Raw genomic sequence first — 19,175 nt, forward strand, 5'->3', positions numbered from 1 at the left:
ATCAATAAGCATAATCATTATTTTTATAAGTATCATTGCTTTTTACAAGGATATTTGTTATTTATTGTTATAATTATTTGGGATTATGTATTAATATTATTTGACTGTATAATATGGTACATGGTCATGAATAAATCACTAAACTTATTAATTGTGAAAAAGGAATTATAACAAAAAACTTAGGCACAGTTTATCTAGCCCACACACCTTCATGTCAGCATTTCTTTGAGTAAGTGTTGTCTACCTCAAATTATACGATAATTTACAAAACCGAGCCTGCATTTCTGGTCAGCTTGGTTGATAAACAACATGAGATTTCTGCAACTACTTAAGCAAAGCATTAATGTTCCTTCAACATTGCACCTAAGTATCTTAAGACGTTTACCATTAGTCAGAAACGGCCGGCCGGCCCAGTAGTTGGGAATGTGAAGTGGGCCTTTATCACAGGATTTTCCCACACATCCCAGGAAGGGAACTCGCATATGAAAGGGGCAGGGATGCTCGTCGTCTCGCTTAGGGGTGTAAATTTCGGATTTTTGGTCTCACTTAGGGTATTCTGGGAAAAACGCCAATATTGTTAGCCATAATGGTCTTGTTTAGGGTTGCACACAAAGAAATATACAAATAGGGGGGGGGGGGGGGTAAATTCTATTCTTAGTTTTTTGGTATCTTTTCGGGGTCTTGAAAAGCTTGAGCCACACCCAGATTGGTCTCTTTTAGGGGTTCTTTTCAAAATTTCCAATGAGCATCCCCGCCCAGGCCTCAAATCCACCAACAGCAGTGTATAATAATTATTTATACAGTGACTGATTTACAAGATAGATTTGACTAATATACCAGTCTGGCCAGGCAATTCAGACTAATGATAACGGCCCTGATCTACTCATCAAACATGTCTTCTTTTTCTCTAGTTTCATTTTACGGTAAATCTAACTAACATGTAGCTACACAAACAGGCAGGGAGGGGGGGAACTTGGAAATAGGGGGAAAGGGGTAGAAACTGTACAGGAGGCAGGAAAAAAAGCGCAGAAAGCGAGATTCCCAAGGTGGCTAAACCAGAACAAATTGGGAGATTTTGTGCAACCTTGGCTAGTATTTTGCAATAGAAATAGTACAGAGGTGAGAACCACTAAGGAGGGGGTGGGAGTCTGGGGTAAAAAGGTACAGCAAGCTGGAAGTTTAGATGTTCTGTTCCCTTGCGCAAACAGCCTTCTTTTACAGCTACACTACTGATATTAATTCTTGTTTTAGTCACATGCCTCCCTGGTGTTATTTAAGACTGCTCTCAAACATCCTGGTTACAATAAATAAACCAAACTGTATACTACATTCTATTCTGCGTGCATGGAACTATCTCAGTTTTTCATAGAAAGCAAAATATAATTTTTTTTTTTTTACCCTGACATTTTTTTGTGGTGTCTGCAATGAAAACAGGCCACTTTCTAAATTCATAATGAAACCAAAGGTAAAACACAATTAGGGGTACTGGCCATACAATTTGCCACCTTTGATTTTCCATGTCATAGACAAGCAGTAATGGTGCATGCGACAAAAGAAGAACTTGTAAGTTCTGCCTTTTAAACAGAAAACAACTCTTTGTCAAGCTAATTACAATGTTATTAATATATAATTTCATAACATGTTATCTAGTAAACTAACAAACACTGTTCCTCTAAAGTTAAAGAAACAATTTCAGATAACAGATCAGTATCTGCTGCTTGCCCTGGAAAGGTTTAAAGAGGGCCTCGATGGGGTTATGGGGTTAAACTCAGATAGCTGACAACTTGTCAAAATTTTAACCATCAGCTGAGAAGTGGCATTTTTTTAAACTGATAGGCAAAATCTACAAAATGTACTGAGTTGTAAGCAATGGGCTGCAATTTTAACTGATAGCTCAAAAATTGCTAAAAATGTCACTGATTACTAGGCTCTCTTTAAATATCGAACAGGAAGGTCTCTGATGTCCAAAACCTCTTCTCCCTTGTGTGCAATAGCTCTTAACTTAGTTAGGGGCTTACTTGCTTCAAAAATAATTTCCATAATACTTAACATAAAAATTATAATTTTTGTCTTCAGTTCTAAGAGCTTTATAATTATTCTAAATTATAATGTTTATTACCCTTTTCACTTCCACTGTAATTAATTGGCTCTAACTTTTAAATCTGTGGATGAAACACTGCTAAAAAACTATGAATGTCATGAGCAGACAGCAGTACTTTCATGTGGTAATATTTATTATGATGTACAAGGAAGCTCTATGAAACCCAAGTGCGTGACCATTCAAATGAAAGCTACTGAGCAGTTCCTTCAAGTGGTACTGTCTATTATGCTGTACAGACTAACTTTTAAAATTTAGGTCTGTGGATGAAACCCTGGTGTGTGACCAATCAAATAAAAGCTGTTGAGTAGTACTTTCATGTGGTAACATTTATTATGATGTACAAGGAAGCTCTATGAAACCCAAGTGCGTGACCATTCAAATGAAAGCTACTGAGCAGTTCCTTCAAGTGGTACTGTTAATTATGCTGTACAGATTAACTTCTAAAATTTAGGTCTGTGGATGGAACCCTGGTGTGTGACCAATCAAATAAAAGCTGTTGAGTAGCACTTTCATGTGGTGCTATCCACCCAAATAAAATATGGGTTAGTCTGGGAAGTGAAAGGAATAATGTTAGACTTAAATTGTTCATAAAATGTCTACAGATCTTCTAATAAAAACATATTTACTAGTTTGAGATTCTAATCTACTGGAAACGTTGTCACCAGTTGTTTAGCAGCTTTTGCGATGTCACAAGCACATTGTATGACCTGTTGAGTGAGGAACGCCATATCTACAGTGTTTCCCGGCAACACAGCACTCTTACACTCCACTTGCAATCTGGCGGCACTACTCTTCATCAGCTGAAGTGAGACGCGCATGCTGTCCACATCTGGTTCCTGTAAGATTCAACCATACATGGAATAAGTACCACAGTAGGGTCTTTGAAAAGACTGGGCCCATGGTTTTTGGAAGGGGATTTGCTAAGCAACGAAATGGAAGGGATGTCGCTAAGCAATAAAATAGAAAGGATGTCTCTAAGTAACAAAATAGAAGGGATGTCCCTAAGCAACATAATGTGGCCTAAAGCCTGGTTTTCACTAGCGGCGCAAGCACAAGCACAAACACAAGCGCAAGCATAAGTAGTTTGTGCCAAGTGAAAACGAACGTCGACATAAGCACAAGCCATTAGCATAAAAATAGGATGTTTTCAAGTTTGTACGCTATTGCGTCAAAAGCTCTCAGGTGTCGAGTGTTGTTGTCTTCTCTACTCTTGTGACGAAGAAAGCGAAAGCAACTACTAAAAACGCGGAAAACGAAGCATTTGGGGTTATAGAAGAAAGCATTCATCTCCATTTCTTTCACTACTCTGTTTGATTTTCTCAAAATTAATCATCCGCGGCCTCTACAACTTTGTTCAAGTCCTGGAATGAGTGCTTTAATTGGCTAGACACGGCTAGACGTAAACAATTTTCTTGTGCTAATGCGATGTTTCGTTTTCACACGAACGCAAGCACAAGCGCAAGCACAAGAAAAGGAAAAATTTTGAACCTTGTGCTTGTGCTTGCGCTTATGCTTGCGTCGGGGCCGTTTTCATTGTGAAATAAGAGCTGTTATGCTTGCGCCTGTGCTTGCGCTTCTGCTTGCGTCACTAGTGAAAAACAGGCTTAACAGTGGCTGACATGAAAAAATACTTTAAAAACAAAATATCTTTAAAAAACTTAATGTACCTCAGGAAATAAGCTAGCCATATCATTTACAGCAGTGAAAATATTACTTGAACAGGGAATGAAACTGAAATAAAAACACAAGTTGGTGAAAGACATTCATGATGGTCAAAATAATGTGGCATCTTTAATGAAAGTAGGCTTAAATTACCAACTGTGAGTTGTTCCATAGCAAAATAATGTGAAAAGCTGATACTGTACATTTGACTCAGTGAAGTTTGTTTAACCAGGATTTAACTTTATTTAATAACCCCACAATGACTTATTTTTAAGTTTCCCAAGCCTTTTTATGAACAATTCAAGTCACAGAACAATTAGAATAATTTCTTGACCATTTAAGGAGAAATGCTTTGTTTAAAGCCCACTTCTCAATTAAATCCAATACAGTGGAACCTCGATTTAACGAACCTTTGTACAACAAAGTCCTCGAAATAACAAACAATTTTTTTTGTCCCAGTAACAGCAAAATATATGGAAAAGAACCTTGATATAACAAAACCTCGATATAGCGAACACATTTTGTCAGTCCCTTGGCCCTCCGTTATATCGAGGTTCCACTGTAATAGAAAATATTGAGTTCAGATGTTTACCAGCTGTGCCTTCCAGCCTGTGCTGACAGCAGCAGTTCTTGAATTTTCTTGGTGATCTGTTCCGTGCACCGTACCACATCTTCCTGTGATGGCTGCAGTCTAATATCTTTTGTGGCTTCATGAACTAAATCATCTACTGCGTGGATCAGCTTCTCAGCCTCCCGCTCCAACTGTTCATCAAAAGGGCTGTCCGCTAGCAAAGAGAAAAGAAATTGACTTCAACTATAAATTTCGCAGTAAAATGACTTTGAATGGTGAACTTTAGAAATTTAAATTCAAAATATGATTTCTGTTAAGTAGCCATTTGAGGGCTTGTCCTTTTAATCAAATCCATTTTTCACTACAAAACAAAAAATTGCCAAGGTTTTATTTAATAATTTTTTGATTGTATAATCTGTTTGCTGGTTATTTCATTCCAAGTGACAAGATATTTAAGATTCTAAGCCACACTTCAAGCTTGAGAGAACTTTTTTCTGACTTAATCCTTTGCCAACACAGACATGTAACCTTGAAAAAAGTTGAACTTGGGACCAGAAAAAAAAAAAAAGGAAAAAAACCCCATAGGCTCGATAGCACTGTGACAAGAAAACAAAAATAAACAATACTCACAAGAACTCATTCTTTTGTGTTCCCTCCTCTCTTTGACATTAAGATATCTATATGTTCTTCGTCCGGTTCATCTGGTGAGTCAGTCACATTATCATAAGGATTGACTATTTTAGTTTTACTCGCATCCCCGGTGTGGTGGACTGCCCCAGAGTGGTGGGCTGAGTAGGGCGATTTAGGAGAGAGCCTGGGGCAGCACATGGTTCTTTTTTTCCGATATCTACAAGATCATCTTCATCATTTGCATCTTGGAATGCCTGAGTTAACAAAATCAAAATTATGTGACTTGTAAAGAAACTCTAAAGGAGTGTCATTTCACCCACACACACACAACAGAGTAAAAAGACTTTAAGACTTATTTTAAGAATTCCCCGTATAAGTTACTATGTATCTACCAAGTCTCTTTCCCTTTGGCTATTATTTTTACAGATAATTATAGATGTATGTTCTACTCACCATCTAATGTGATATTTGGAAGATACAAATGCTAATAAACAGCTTATTATAAATGAGCGGCCGAATGCTTAAGAGGGGACTGGCACTAGTAGTTTAAACGGCGTTTTTCTCAAAATCTACCCTGCCTCAAAATTTCAGAAATAAGGAATTGGCTTTGATTTATCATTCATGCAAAATAATGCAAAAATCTGTAAGACAGATTTTTTGCAAAATAGGAAAATGTGATATTTTGCCGATTTTTACAATAGCTCAAAATCTGTCTTACAGATTTTTTCAAACGTTTGGCTGTGGACGCGGTTCACCCCTTAAATTTAATTGTGAAAGTTTCATAATAGGTTGTGCGGTAGGTGAGGGGAGTGCGCATGACTCCACGTGGATAGGACTTTTCCTCCGAGCTCTCTGCCAATTTCATTATTTTCCCGCAATTAATCGCAGATGTTGCAGCTTTTTTTGATATTAATCTATGTATGAGTATACAAACAAGGTCTAGAACGCGAAAATTGAAAATGACGGCCGACTCTGTCAAACTGGACGACATTCTTGCAAAGATGGACGTGCTTATTACAGCAAAGACCGAAATGTTAAACAAGCTCGACAAGCTGGAGAAGGCGCAAAGCACAATTAACAAGGACGTGGAAGACTTGAAAAAAAGCTTTAAGGAAACAGACCTGCAAATCCAGGAGTCTAAGTCCAATTTACTGCTGAAAGCAGATAAGACAGAGGTTGAAGTTCTGAAGGAGAAGATTGAAGACCTAGAAAACCGCTCCAAAAGAAACAACGTGGTCATCTGGGGCATTCAAGAAGGCAGTGAGAAAGATTATACCTCGATGGAAGAATTTATTGAGGTTGAACTCTTTCAAAACCACATGAATTTTGAAAGGAGAATTGAAGTGATGAGGGCGCACAGAACCAGCATTAAACGAAATCCTTCTGAGAACGACACGCCGAAGCCAAGACCGATACACGTGTACCTTCTCAGGTACACCGACAAGGTATTTCTTCTCAAGCAAGCGGCAAGCAAGTTAAAGGATAACAAGTATAAAGAAGCAGGAATTTTCATATCGGATGATGTTTCGAAAACTGTACGCGACGAACGATCGAAGTTGAGGAAAGACTTTCTTCCAAACATCAAAGCAAAGCCTGAAGTACAGTTCGCATTTATACCTTGGAGTGTTCCCGCCAAAATCTTGTACAAGGAAGAAAGTACAGGAAACTTAAAGTCATTCTATTTACCGAAAGTGTAGAAGACATTGTCAAGACATTACTCTATTACAAGACCGTGATGACAATTATTTATTCAAAATTTCTTTAACCTTTAGTTAACTTAGCTTAACTTAAACTATCGGCGAAATTGGCTAGAGATCTCGGCGAAAGTGTACCGGATACCTGGCAGGCAGAGCTGCGGTGAGTACGCTTTCGTTTTCATGTTTGTGTGTGTGTTTGTTGTACTGTTTTTGTTTCGTGTCTGCAAAAGTCCACATATTTTGCCAATTGCGAACTTATCAATTGCTCAGACATGCTAATTTTTTGAAAACTTCAACAATGACATCTCTCAGGGGAAAAACATTTCCTAGGCAAATGACAAATGGCAAATTCTAAGATCAAACCCGATAGTCTGAAACTGCTATCTCTTAATGTGAGGGGCCTCAGCAACTTTCGAAAACGTAGGGCTATTTTTACCTGGTGTAGAAAACAAAAAGCAGATCTTATCTTTCTTCAAGAAATGCATTCAACAGAAAATGATGAGTGTAAATGGAAAAAAGAATGGGGCTCTGAAATCATTTTCTCCCACGGGAGCTCGAACGCCAGAGGTGTTGCTGTATTAATTAAGAGCGGTCTGGACATTGTAATTCAACATGAGTTTCTAAAGTCCAATGGCAGGTCGATAGTACTTAAGGTGAAAATAAAAGACAAAAATTATTTATTAGTAAATCTTTATGGTCCAAATAAAGATGCAGAGGCAGTTCGATTTTATCAAAATCTGTCGGCAACATTGCGAGAAATGGATCCTGACAGTGATGACAATATTATCATAGGCGGAGATTTCAACTGTCCTTTAAATCCAACCTTAGACAAAAAGGGTGGAATACTAATTCCACGCCAACATGTGATCAATTCAATAGAAAACATTCAAAATGAATTTAGTCTTCATGATATATGGCGTATTAAAAATCCGAACACTCGTAGCTTCACATGGAGCAAAAGCCACCCTTTCATCTTTTGCAGACTTGACTACTGGTTAATTTCAGACAAGTTAAATGACTTAGTTACGCATGTTGATATTCAAGCTTCAATAAAAACTGACCACTCGCCCATAATATTAGAACTAGAAGATATTAAAGATAGTCAACGGGGACCAGGTTTCTGGAAACTAAACACTTCCCTGCTGGCCAGGCCTGATTATGTTGAGATGATAAGTAAAGAATTACCCAATTGGCTGAAAGATGCAAGAGATCTGTCAGACAAGCGAGCAAAATGGGACTGGCTTAAATTTAAAATCAAAACTAGCTCAATTATTTATTCAAAGCAGCTGTCAAAAGACCGACAGAGAAGGGAGGAAGAACTTAACGCCAGGCATCAAGACATGCTAAGAAAATTTCAGGAAAACCCTTGCGAAACAACTAGACTAGAAACTGAAAAACTTAAAAGTGAGTTAGAAGCATTATATGACAAAAAAGTAGAGGGAATTATCATTCGCTCCAGAGCAAGGTGGCACGAACATGGTGAGAAAAATACTAAATATTTCTTAAATTTAGAAAAGCGTAATAATATTAAGAAGCATATACGTAAACTGTTTGTCAGTGGGTCCATCTCAACTGATCCTTTCGAAATACTCAACGCTGAAAAATGCTTTTAAAGAAAGCTCTATAGTAAACAAAAAGTTAATCTAAATGGTGATGAAGCTAATTTCTTCTTTCAAAATCCAAATTTAAAAAGACTCTCCGAGGAATTAAGCACAAATTGTGAGGGAGAAATAACTCTTCAGGAATGCGAAAATATATTAGGCTCTTTTCACACGGGTAAAACGCCCGGAAACGATGGAATTCCAATAGAATTTTATAAAGCATTCTGGCCTTTGTTAGGCAAATTTATGGTTGATTCATTTAATGAGGCTTTTTACAAAAAGGAAATGTCTCACTCACAGAAACAAGCTGTTATAACACTTATTGAAAAGAAAGGAAAAGAAAGAAACTATCTTGAAAACTGGAGACCAATATCATTGACTAATGTAGACGCGAAAACTGCATCTAAAGTAATTGCAGCTAGAGTTATTAAAGTCCTACCGGAAATAATTCACTGTAATCAGACCGGTTATGTAAAGGGTAGGTTCATTGGCGAAGCAGCAAGATCAATTATAGATATTATGGACTATACAAAGAAGCAAAATATACCAGGTATATTACTTTTTATTGACTTCGAAAAGGCATTTGATAGCATCGATTGGGAATTCATGTTAAAGTGCTTAGACGTGTTTGGTTTTGGACCTAGTTTTAAAGGATGGGTAGAAACATTTTATAAAAATATATCTAGCTGTGTGATAAATAATGGGATGTGCACATCTTACTTCGATGTACAGAGAGGAGTCAGGCAGGGCGACCCATTATCACCATATCTCTTTATTATTGCAGCTGAAATTTTAGCTACTGCGATTCGAAGTAAAACAGAAATTCAAGGACTTAAAATAGGGCGAGAGGAATTTAAATTCGTACAATATGCTGACGACCTCACTGTGTTTGTGCCAAATCTCGATTGTGTACAACGTACCTTTCATTTGCTAGATCAATTTGAAACTTGTTCGGGTTTAAAGGTCAATTATACCAAAACTGAAGCTATGTGGATTGGCTCCTGTCGAAATAATACAGCGGCACCTCTGGGACTTAAATGGGTAAATACAGTGAAGGCACTAGGAATAGTTTTTACATATAACGAAACTGAACAATTGCAGAAAAACTTTTATGAAAAACTTAAAGATATTAAGTTGCACACGCGGTTATGGCGTTGCAGAGGTCTCTCACTGCTTGGAAAAGTTACAATAATTAAATCCTTTTTGCTTTCGAAGATGATATTTATCATATATGTATTCTCAGTTCTCCCAACTCCACAATATTTCATCAAGCAGATTAACACTATTATATATAACTTCCTATGGAATGGGCCTGACAAAATAGCACGAGCAGCAACAATTAATGACATTAAATTTGGAGGGCTAAGGCTGATAGATGTAGAAACTTCAATTAAATCTTTAAGATTAGCCTGGCTTGGTAGAATATTTTCTGAGGGCTCTGCACCATGGAAAGCTTATATTAATCAAATGCTTGACAGTTACGGTGGCACTTTTCTATTGAGATGTAATTATGATGTTAACGATTACAACTTTCAATGCCCTTTCTATAGCGAATTTCTCCAATGGTGGGCTGACTTTAGAAATGATTCCTCTACCAGGCCTCTTATATCTGAACGTATAATCTGGAACAATAAGCTAATTAAAATAGATGGTAAGAGTATATACTTTGACAATTACGTTAAAGCTGGAATCATTCTAACCAATCAGATGCAATTTAATAAGGATAACGTGGAATCATATAAAAGGGCAAAAAATGAAGGGTTGAGACACACAAATTTTTTAACGTGGTCAGGGATTCGATGTGCAATTCCCACCCACTTAAAAGCCTTAGATGGAAATGAAAGTGAAATAGATTCACTAACATTTCATTTTAATGAAAAGCTACTTGACCCAGTAACTTGTAAAAGTAAGCAATTCTATGAACTGCTACTCTCAAAAAGGGCAACGGTATCGAGGGGTTTTAATAAACTTAAAGAAGATTTTGGATTAGATGATACAACTGTGTCAAAGGCTTTTCTTAATTTAAAGTCTATTTTATCGGAAACCTTTGTTAGAAGTTTTCAATTTAAACTGTTAAATGATATTACATTCACTAATACGCGGTTAGCAAAAATCGGTTATGTTCCAAATGATACTTGTACATTTTGTAAAAATGAGTCAGAAACAGTATATCATTTATTCTATCACTGCTCTTTGACACATCTCTTTTGGGAACACTTTAAAAATTTCTGGTTTGTATTAACAGGCCAACAGGAGGAACTTACGCTAAAAGACGTGTTCATTGGGAAAATAGAAAAAAGTGATTTGTTGAATTATTTTTTAATTCTAGCAAAATTGCATATCTGGCTGAGTCGGAAACATTCAAAAACCCCAAATATTGATGTATTTAAAGAACTAGTTGATCTAAAATATAGAACTGAGAAGTATAAAGCAGTAAAAAATAATATGCAGAGCAAATTTCAGACTAGATGGCATTTATATATAAGTAATAATAGCTAAATCATAAGTTCTTACGAGTAAGATAATGGTAAATAGATAAGATAGTACATAGGTATATTGTAACGGTGTCATTGGTATATATGCACCGCAAATTTGTATATAAGTCTGTAAAATTGTAAAATTTCTGTTTGCAAAACAATGGCAATAAATATGTGGGGAAAAAAAAAAAAAAAAAAAAAAAAAAGGTTGTGCGGTAGGTTTTCGAGAAAATCTGGATCAAAATCTGGCTTCTACGACCTCCGAAGCGATTCAAATTGCGCGTGGGAGCGCGCGCTAATATTACGCCATGCGTCGAGAGCGATAATGAAAGACAGAATTAGAACTTCTCTGTTGGTTGTTTATCCACCTTTTTTGTCGTATTGTTTTCCGTCCCAGGTTTCAAGATCTATCTGAAAGTATTTTGAAGTTTTCTTTTGTATACAAATTTGGTAAAGCGCGGTAAGACAGATGGAAGTCTTTTTCGTTTCTTTTTAGAGTTGCTACATGTAGTGCCATTTTAGCCTGCGCGAGCAATAATGACGTCAAGCAGAAAATTGAAGCGTGCGCCTTTGAGCCATAAAAAACTGTATTCAGCCACCTTAAAATGTCCTACAAGAAGAGTTTTCATACCCATTCACTACTCAGTGCGGAGAAAGTCTCCTTTCTCTGCAACTCTTTAGAGTACACTACGTAGTATGTGTTACATATTATATAGTACTTATTACCATAATCCTTAAACAAAGATAACTACAAATGAAACTAGTTCAAAATCATTTTGACCTGAAATTCATTTTAAACTGCAACATAATATAATGTACCTGATTCGCAGGGTCTCCCTGAAGTACCTCTTTTTATCATGGTCAATCTCTAAAAATTCCCCACCATCAGCTTAAAACAAATTAAACCATAATCAACAATCAATGTTGTCTGATGTCATGTGTACAGCAGATTACAATCAAACAAGGTTGCAGTCTAAAGGCCGGCTAAGACTAAAGTGAACATTATCATAGCTTCCACAAGTTAAACAAAAAAATTACCACTTCTCCCAAACTGACAAGAGAAAAGAGTGTCAAGCCATTACTTTTTAATAATACGGCTCAGTTCAGTGTCAGGACGCCCCATAAAAGTGTGAAATTTGAAAATCTTAAAATTGTACTTGTTGCCCTCAGAAAAGTTATCAAACTTGTGGTTCTGTGTCCTCTCTGATCATAAGACAAATCTCTGATCAGAAGATCAATAAGTGTAGTGTGACAGTTCCTGGTAGTTGCCATTCAAAGGGTTGCCATAGATATACTTCTGGACATGTACCATGTTTAAAGCTTGCACAGCTTCATCAATATCTCCCTCAAACTCTTTTTTAAGTGATAAAATTATTCTCCAATAAATTCTTATTTTACAGCCTTTTCTTATAATTACCTCCACCTTTAAAAACATAACTCCTGTTTCCTCTTTGCCAGTCATTCTGGTCAAACCCGATTAGTGTGGTGTCTGCTCGTACATTTGCACCTGCAATTGACAAAAGCTATGGTTAATAATTTGATTTAAATAATTTGACGAGGCTGATATAAAAAACTGCAATGAGCCATCTAGCTAGTAGGATCAAATAGGTCTTTACTAATGGTTAGTAATTTCATGTGAGAAAAACCAGCACAAGTCCTTCTAGCATGGACCTACTTTCCCCTAGAACAGACTATTCACATTCCCATAATTTCCATGAAGCTGAAAAGATTGATCGTCAAGTTTGACAGGCCACCATCTTGGTTCCTGAGTGCAAGCGAAAACTGGGGAGTCCTGCTCCTACCCACAGGCAGTTTGAATTCTCCCCACCAGTTTTTGCTCGCATTTAGGAATAAAGATGTTGGCCCGTCAAACTCAAAACAGTGGACTGTGAATTGTCTAGCTCTAACAATCAATCTCTTCGACTTCACAAAAAAACAGTGGACTGTAGAACAGAGACATGTCAAAGTAGTTACTTACCACATTTGTATATTTTGTAGGTATCACTTGGACACACTCTTGACATAAATGGTACTGCCAAAAGAATAGATTATTAAAATTAATAATAAGAAAAAGATTAAACATACTAACTAGACCTGGAACATTGCATTGCTTGAGAAAGCTATTAAACCATTGGCGCCTGGATTTATGAAAAAAGCATATTTTTGGACAGTTTGACATTTTCCAGTCAGTTATGAACTAAATCTGCTCCAAACTACTCAAAACAGTATTTGCAACATGAAAACATGCTGTTTTTCAGCTAGCATATTATTTTACAACATTTTTGTTAGGGAATATTCACAAATCAAAATTTTATGGTAGTTTTGGAGGAGAAAGTGCCCTACCACTTTGTCATTTGTTATTTCAATTTTTTCCTTTTCCTTTTTCTTGTTTTAATGCAAAACAAGCTTTGAAAATGAAATGAGTTGCCTGTAACTATCCCTTTTTTTTTACTGCAGTTGTTGGCCTTCCACTGGGCTTGCTTTCAGTTCCAGAATTCCAGAGAAAGCAACCTCCCAACAGGAAATTCTTGCCATGGAGTAGCTAAGGTTGGTTGATGCAAATTTTTCCTCAAGTCTTTTATCCAGATTTTTTTATTAAGCATTTTCAAGTGTTTCAAGCTCAAAAAACCAATCACTTTGATCTGGGTATCATTGGAAAGATCTTTTTCTCTTGCAGAGATTGAGTATAAGTGATACTTTTTTGGACAAAGATGATGATGTCACAAGTGGTACAAAGGGTAAGTTTTGTCGCGGCCGGTTTTGGCTGGCACAATGGGTTAACAGACAGAAAAACGCTACCAGTATTCAGAAAAATTTCTGGGTTCACCAAGGAAGAGATTTTTCACCTAAGACCTTCCACAAACCAGGTCACCACAAAGTGCAAGGCAGCAAGGCATGTGATACATTCCAGTTAGCCTACATTATAGCACTTCAGTTGGCTTAAATGGTACTCTGGTTGGCCTACAGTTAGCTTGCAGCTTGTGGTTAGCCTTTTTATTTGCCTTGTGCATTTGTAAGACTCCACACACCACTTGGGCACTCTCTTGAACTAAGCTAGCTACACCTACTGGAAACTTGTGAGAGCTAGGCTATTAACTGAGCTTAAATGTGACAAATGAATACCACTAACAGGGGTTTCAATAAGTTTTGGCACAAGGGGGTAGAATATAAAAACAGGCGGGTATCAATGGAAGGCCCAACGGGCCTTCCCCCTCTAGGGGGGTCCGGGGGCATGCCCCCCCGGAAAGTTTTGAAATTCTATACTCTCGTAGGTGCATTTTCCTGCATTTTGGGTACTTTTAAGATTACTTTGTTGTATGTATGAAGTCAACCAGTGTAAACAGATCTGAAGAAAATTGTGTTACTCAGAAACAGATCTGAAGAAAATTATGTTACTCAGACAATAATGTCTATCAAGGAAGAGCACTCTTTTAATGCCCAAGTTGCCAACACATCTGAAACATGTGATTTTAATTTTTCGTATTCAAAATGATACGCGAACGTTACGCAATAAATCAGTGCAAACTTTTCAAGTTTCTAGGCAAAACCCTAACCTTTTAATGTATTCAACTTACCCTGGAAGAATTGACCTCGTTTGACCTTTTTTTTTAGGTTCCGGGGCGTAAAATGCCAACAGCGTCTGTCTTTTATTTTTAGCGGCCATATTAATATTCACGCTTAGTCCCAGTCTCCCTCGATTTCAGAGTGCCTGGTAGATTTTTTTTGCGCTTTGAAACGATGATTTTACGTGTCATTACAAGACTTCGCTTCACCTTTTATGGTCCAAAGGACAGGGTAAACACCAGAATATCTTTTCTTTTTATCTTTTCTTTTCTTTCCCTAGAACCTGACAGGAATTTTATGAAATTTCTTGGTAGAAATTCGTAGCTGCGGTGAAATGATCTGGTCTGATAAGATATTCGCATTACGCTTCAAGCGGGTAGTCCGCCCATCACAACCGGGTAGATCTACCCGCTACCCGGCTATTATTGAAACCCCTGCACTAACATTGTAATGTGTGGTTCCAGAAAATATCCATACCCCCACCACGGAGGGAATTGGAAATTCCAGAGGGGTGGGGGGGTCAAGGGCCCAGGAAATTCCGAAGAGGAGGGGGGTTGCCAGTGAAATTACGTTTCCAGACAGTCAAGTTTGATGCAGTGCAAACTAGTTTCAAAAATCGTTTCTTACCTACTCTACAAATGTTTTACATAGCAAAAATAGCACCCTGGGTTCTTGATTCACAATCGCTTTACATTTAAAACGGGTTTTCTTTCTCCTGAATGCACACTGAAAGCAAATAATTTCACTGAAATCCTCCATGTTCGTTCGTGGATGTTACCATTACTTGTTACCAGTCCCCCGAAACTTGTCACGTGGTTTGACCGAAATGCACTGGTGTCAAGTATTGCTTGTTTCACGTTCGATGGAAGGAAAATCGTCCTTGTTTGTGAAAAGTTTTACGTTTATTAGCGATGAAAATAGTGTAATGATGTCAGAAACTCGAGGTTAACTTGTTCTTGTTATTTCTGGCTATTTGTTTGTAATTTTCCTGTTAAATTTTGTTTTCTCGGCGAGCATTAGCGATTTTCCGATCAAGTCTACGGTGAATGTTTATATCAACACTTTTCAAATCCGTGTTCTGATACATTTAGCGGTTTTCTAAAGCGATTGGAATGAAAAGGGATGGAAGGTTATACAACAAGGTAATTTGGCAAGTGACTACCAGATATTTTGTCTGTTTGCTTTTGAGGAAATTTCTGTATTTTGTCTTCAACAGTACACGTATGTATCATTTTAACATATCTTCCGATCGATCAGTTACACACTATAACTGTTTACAAGAGAGGTGGCCTAACATTTAGAGCATTGTACAATTTATATTTTTTCCAGAGGGGCTGGGGGGTACGCAATATACTTTTGGAAATTCCGGAGGAGTGGGGGGGTTATTTTTTTTAACAAAAACGGAAATTCCAGAGAGGTGGGGGGTCTTACGTGAAATTCCCTCCGTGGTGGGGGTATGGATATTTTCTGGAACCACACAATAAACAGTAACAATGTGAGTGTTATGCTCGGTATAAAATATGCATAGAAATACCTAAATGCTGTATGAGAAAGATGCTTTATCGGCGACGAAACAAGGTACTAGTACATGGTTCTGTTGCATCTAAAAAATAAACGAACCTTTAGTTATAATAATCATAAAAAATAATCTTTTATATTAACATGTTCATATATTTTTAATAAATTATATAATTATTATACTCTTTACCCCGACTGGTGAACTCCCATTTCATTTCAGAATTTTGAATTGTGTACATACCAGCATGTGATATACATACTAATGTGTATCCCATACACACCAGACAAGACCAATGAAATGTACTTAAAGCATTTATTTTTTTATATTGATACATTAAACTTAGGGCACTTTCCATTTGTCAGAACTGGCTGGCCAGATGGGTATATTTGAGAACACAATTGGACATTGTAAGTCAGATTTGTCCTGTGAAATCATTCGATGCATACACTATGTATTTTACATCGTTATGGTGGATTTGTGAGAAAATCTTGTTAAACAAGTCTTTTGGAGTACAAATATCATGAGATATTTTTTCTCAACTCCCACCTTCTTTGTACTCACCAGAGAACTGTGAGACTTAGAGAATGCTAGGCAACGTAACAAAGTGCGGAGGATCTTGCGATCAACCCGTATACTACATCGCATCCCAATAACATGTATACATTTATTCTTATTGCTATAAAATAAACGATAATACCGAAATAAGAACTTAAAAGAAACTTACAGCATTGAGTTCACCTAGTAGTTCAGGAATCCCAGCAAGCCTCTGACTTCCTCTTTGAAAGTCACGGTGTTGAAGTACAAGTGACAATATTTCTGGGTTTCCTGTGCTAATGGCTTCATGTGATACTAAAAGAAAAAATATTAAACGGTCAAATAAACTTGTTTCTTTAACATTTAACAGAAGTCAATTGCAATCGACTGCTGGCAAAAAGATGGTGAATGGTACTTTACCCATAATTCTTAGCATATGAAAAAATAGGTCCGCAATGCCTACGTGTGCCTAGGGCTGAAAGCCACTTGTGATTGTAAAAATTGGAAGTCTCCCTCGTACCTCTAATTTGCTTTAAAATATGCGCGGATATTTGTTCGTGTACAGGATTGCTTGGTTAAGAAGCATAACAAATGATTGGTTAATGATTGCCCTTGGTTGTTACCTAAACAATCCTACAAAATTGCTCAGTCAGCTTAAAGTATCTGGAGTGTGGAACTGAGTGTAATGATTATATGTAATTTGTAATAACAAATATTTCAATAAAGTAGACTGTTTCCCAACGTTGTGCCATATCTTTATTAGGCAATAAGAATGATAAACCTAGTATAATGGTAACAAATGATTATTTATGAAATAAATGATCATATAACAGCAATGGTATATGTAAATGTAGTCGAGAACAGAACAGAATGACAGGAACAGCATGAAATAAGTACATGCTGCTGAAATAATGTACGTCTTTGATGGCAAAAACTGAGAATTAGGCAATAAAAATAATAAAATACGAGTATGATACTGAGAAATTATGATCATAACAGGAATGTTTCTTAAAGAACACAACAAAAATAACAGTAACCAAACAAAGTAAATTAATGCTGCCGAAACAACCGTGACAGTGAATCAAGACACATAAAAACTATGGTACATGTAACAATAACAGGCAGTCGAAGACTGCGTGAGGATGCTGGTAGTGGTATAAAGATATTTTAAAGCAGTGACAGAAACGATCAGAAGACCGTGGTACAAAAAACTCAAAACTTTTAGCGCACCCACCCTCAGTTAACAAAATTTCTTCACCTACAAATATCTCAAAATGAAATGCTGTATTTTATCGAATTTGAATCAGTTCTCCCGAAACTTCGCGATTTTATTAAATTCAACATGGCGAATGCAATCTATTTATGTACCCTATTAAAAATGACATTAATTTCTGACTTTTGTGGCCTTGATGGAGAAAGTCAGTAACTCATCAGGTAATTCGAGATGAAATTATTTACGAAACACAGCAGTGTGTTTGAGCAGCGTGAAGCAGCGTAAAATTGGCTTAAAATCGTCCCTTGAACTCGACTCACGATACTTTCAATTGCTTCCATTTAACCTTCAATAAAAAAAACTCAATTTCCTTTTTGAAGTACTGTAATAATTCTCAATTCAAAACAAAAAGCGGCTTACCTGAAAGTAAATAACACAAGACGTACGGCTCGCCGTAAAGATGCTTATCGGCTATAACTTTTGTCTTAAATCTTATTAATAAGTTTATATATGTTGCCTAAAATTTCGAACTTTTAAGTTTAAGAGATATAGAAAAATCAAAGAAACTTGAAAGAAATTCTGTTTCAGATTTATTTTCATTCATATCAAGATAAGGAATGTATTTAAAACCGACAAAATAGCGAAAACTTGAAAGACGTGAGATTCTGCTACACAAGCAAATGTTTTGAATTTTGGCTGCTCGCGGCGGCTTTTAATAACCGATTCTTCCAAAAATTCCATCAAAATTCGAAGCAACACTGTACATTACCATTTTGCTTTGTAAAGTGTTCAGAATCCGCACAAAGTCCACGATTACGGCAGTGTCACACTTGATATTGGTTAAGAAGCTCTGAATAGCATCGTTGAAAGCAGTGTACGTAACCATCTTATCCCCAATCTTCATGAGTAGTTGAGAGGAATTTCGCGGTGATCTTCCACGAACCTTCGTCTTTCTTTTTCCCGAACTGAAATTATCTTCAACGAAAATACAGCACCTTTCGAAGAATACAGCAATACACCTCTACAAGTTTTACCAGATCGAACGAGAACGGGTCGACGTATCGCTGACGCAATGACGAAATGCTCTGTTCTGATTGGATCGATTGACAATTCTATTGTTAACAAGAATATCTTCCATCACAAAGTGGTTCGATCACATATTGCCTAGGGGCTAGGCGGCCTAGGCCCTAGGCACAAAAACTAACTAACTCATAAAAATGCAGAGCTTCAAAACTAACATGTGCAATGTTGTTAGTTCAGGGAGAAATTTCATTACAAAAAATATAGCTTTCTATGTTCCTATTGGCTGTGATAGATTCACAAGGTATTGTGGTAAAATGTACAGCAGCCATTTTTTTTTACAGTGGATTAAAATCAGCCATTATTTTGGAAAGTCTAAAAGGTGACAAAGCCTTCTTTCATTTTGGGCGCGAAAGTTTGCGTAATGGCCTGCCAAACTTCAAATGCTTGATGACGAATCATGCAACATTTGATACCCACTCAGGTCATGTTTTTCATGACATGTTAATGTTTAGATGCAACCAACAGTAATTCATTCCGTCTCTTTCCACCAATGGCCAAAGACACTTGCTGACAGTTTAAGTAC

The 19,175-nt window shown here is 36.9% G+C and overlaps 4 protein-coding genes and 1 long non-coding RNA gene across 19 annotated transcripts in view; 3 read left to right on the top strand and 2 right to left on the bottom strand.

The window, feature by feature from the left end:
* The window catches only part of LOC144646543 (ARF GTPase-activating protein GIT2-like), a 28,854-nt gene extending 23,768 nt beyond the window's left edge, over window positions 1-5,086 (bottom strand). Inside the window, exons 1-4 of one of the 2 annotated variants that reach the window (XR_013569440.1) lie at window positions 4,965-5,086; window positions 4,356-4,548; window positions 3,769-3,832; window positions 1,782-2,937 (exon numbers count right to left, since the gene is read on the bottom strand). Coding sequence is in view for 1 of the 2 variants with exons in the window: in XM_078506181.1 (XP_078362307.1) it covers window positions 2,740-2,937; window positions 3,769-3,832; window positions 4,356-4,548; window positions 4,965-4,974 (465 nt within the window). In the remaining variant the exon portion in view is untranslated. Of the gene's footprint in view, window positions 1-744; window positions 2,938-3,768; window positions 3,833-4,355; window positions 4,549-4,964 lie in introns of those variants that run through there. The other variant, XM_078506181.1, reaches the window with a different exon arrangement.
* LOC144646530 (ankyrin repeat domain-containing protein 13B-like) overlaps window positions 1-19,175 on the top strand; it is a 207,926-nt gene that overhangs the window by 39,906 nt on the left and 148,845 nt on the right. The window lies entirely within an intron of this gene.
* Window positions 1-19,175, top strand: part of LOC144646561 (uncharacterized) — a 60,093-nt gene that overhangs the window by 26,682 nt on the left and 14,236 nt on the right. The window lies entirely within an intron of this gene.
* LOC144646536 (ankyrin repeat domain-containing protein 13B-like) overlaps window positions 1-19,175 on the bottom strand; it is a 42,243-nt gene that overhangs the window by 20,351 nt on the left and 2,717 nt on the right. Inside the window, exons 3-6 of one of the 4 annotated variants that reach the window (XM_078506170.1) lie at window positions 12,718-12,771; window positions 12,157-12,246; window positions 11,559-11,628; window positions 5,065-5,218 (exon numbers count right to left, since the gene is read on the bottom strand). In XM_078506170.1, coding sequence (XP_078362296.1) covers window positions 5,182-5,218; window positions 11,559-11,628; window positions 12,157-12,246; window positions 12,718-12,771 — 251 coding nt within the window. In that variant the 3' untranslated portion in view covers window positions 5,065-5,181. Of the gene's footprint in view, window positions 1-5,064; window positions 5,219-11,558; window positions 11,629-12,156; window positions 12,247-12,717; window positions 12,772-15,837; window positions 15,907-16,546; window positions 16,672-19,175 lie in introns of those variants that run through there. The other 3 variants (XR_013569437.1, XR_013569436.1, XR_013569435.1) reach the window with 3 other exon arrangements.
* LOC144646494 (uncharacterized) overlaps window positions 1-19,175 on the top strand; it is a 42,639-nt gene that overhangs the window by 10,577 nt on the left and 12,887 nt on the right. The gene's annotated exons all lie outside the window — the stretch shown is intronic.

The sequence above is a fragment of the Oculina patagonica genome, chromosome 3 (assembly GCF_052425735.1).
Source record: "Oculina patagonica isolate OP01 chromosome 3, crgOcupat, whole genome shotgun sequence".
Lineage (NCBI taxonomy): Eukaryota > Metazoa > Cnidaria > Anthozoa > Scleractinia > Oculinidae > Oculina > Oculina patagonica.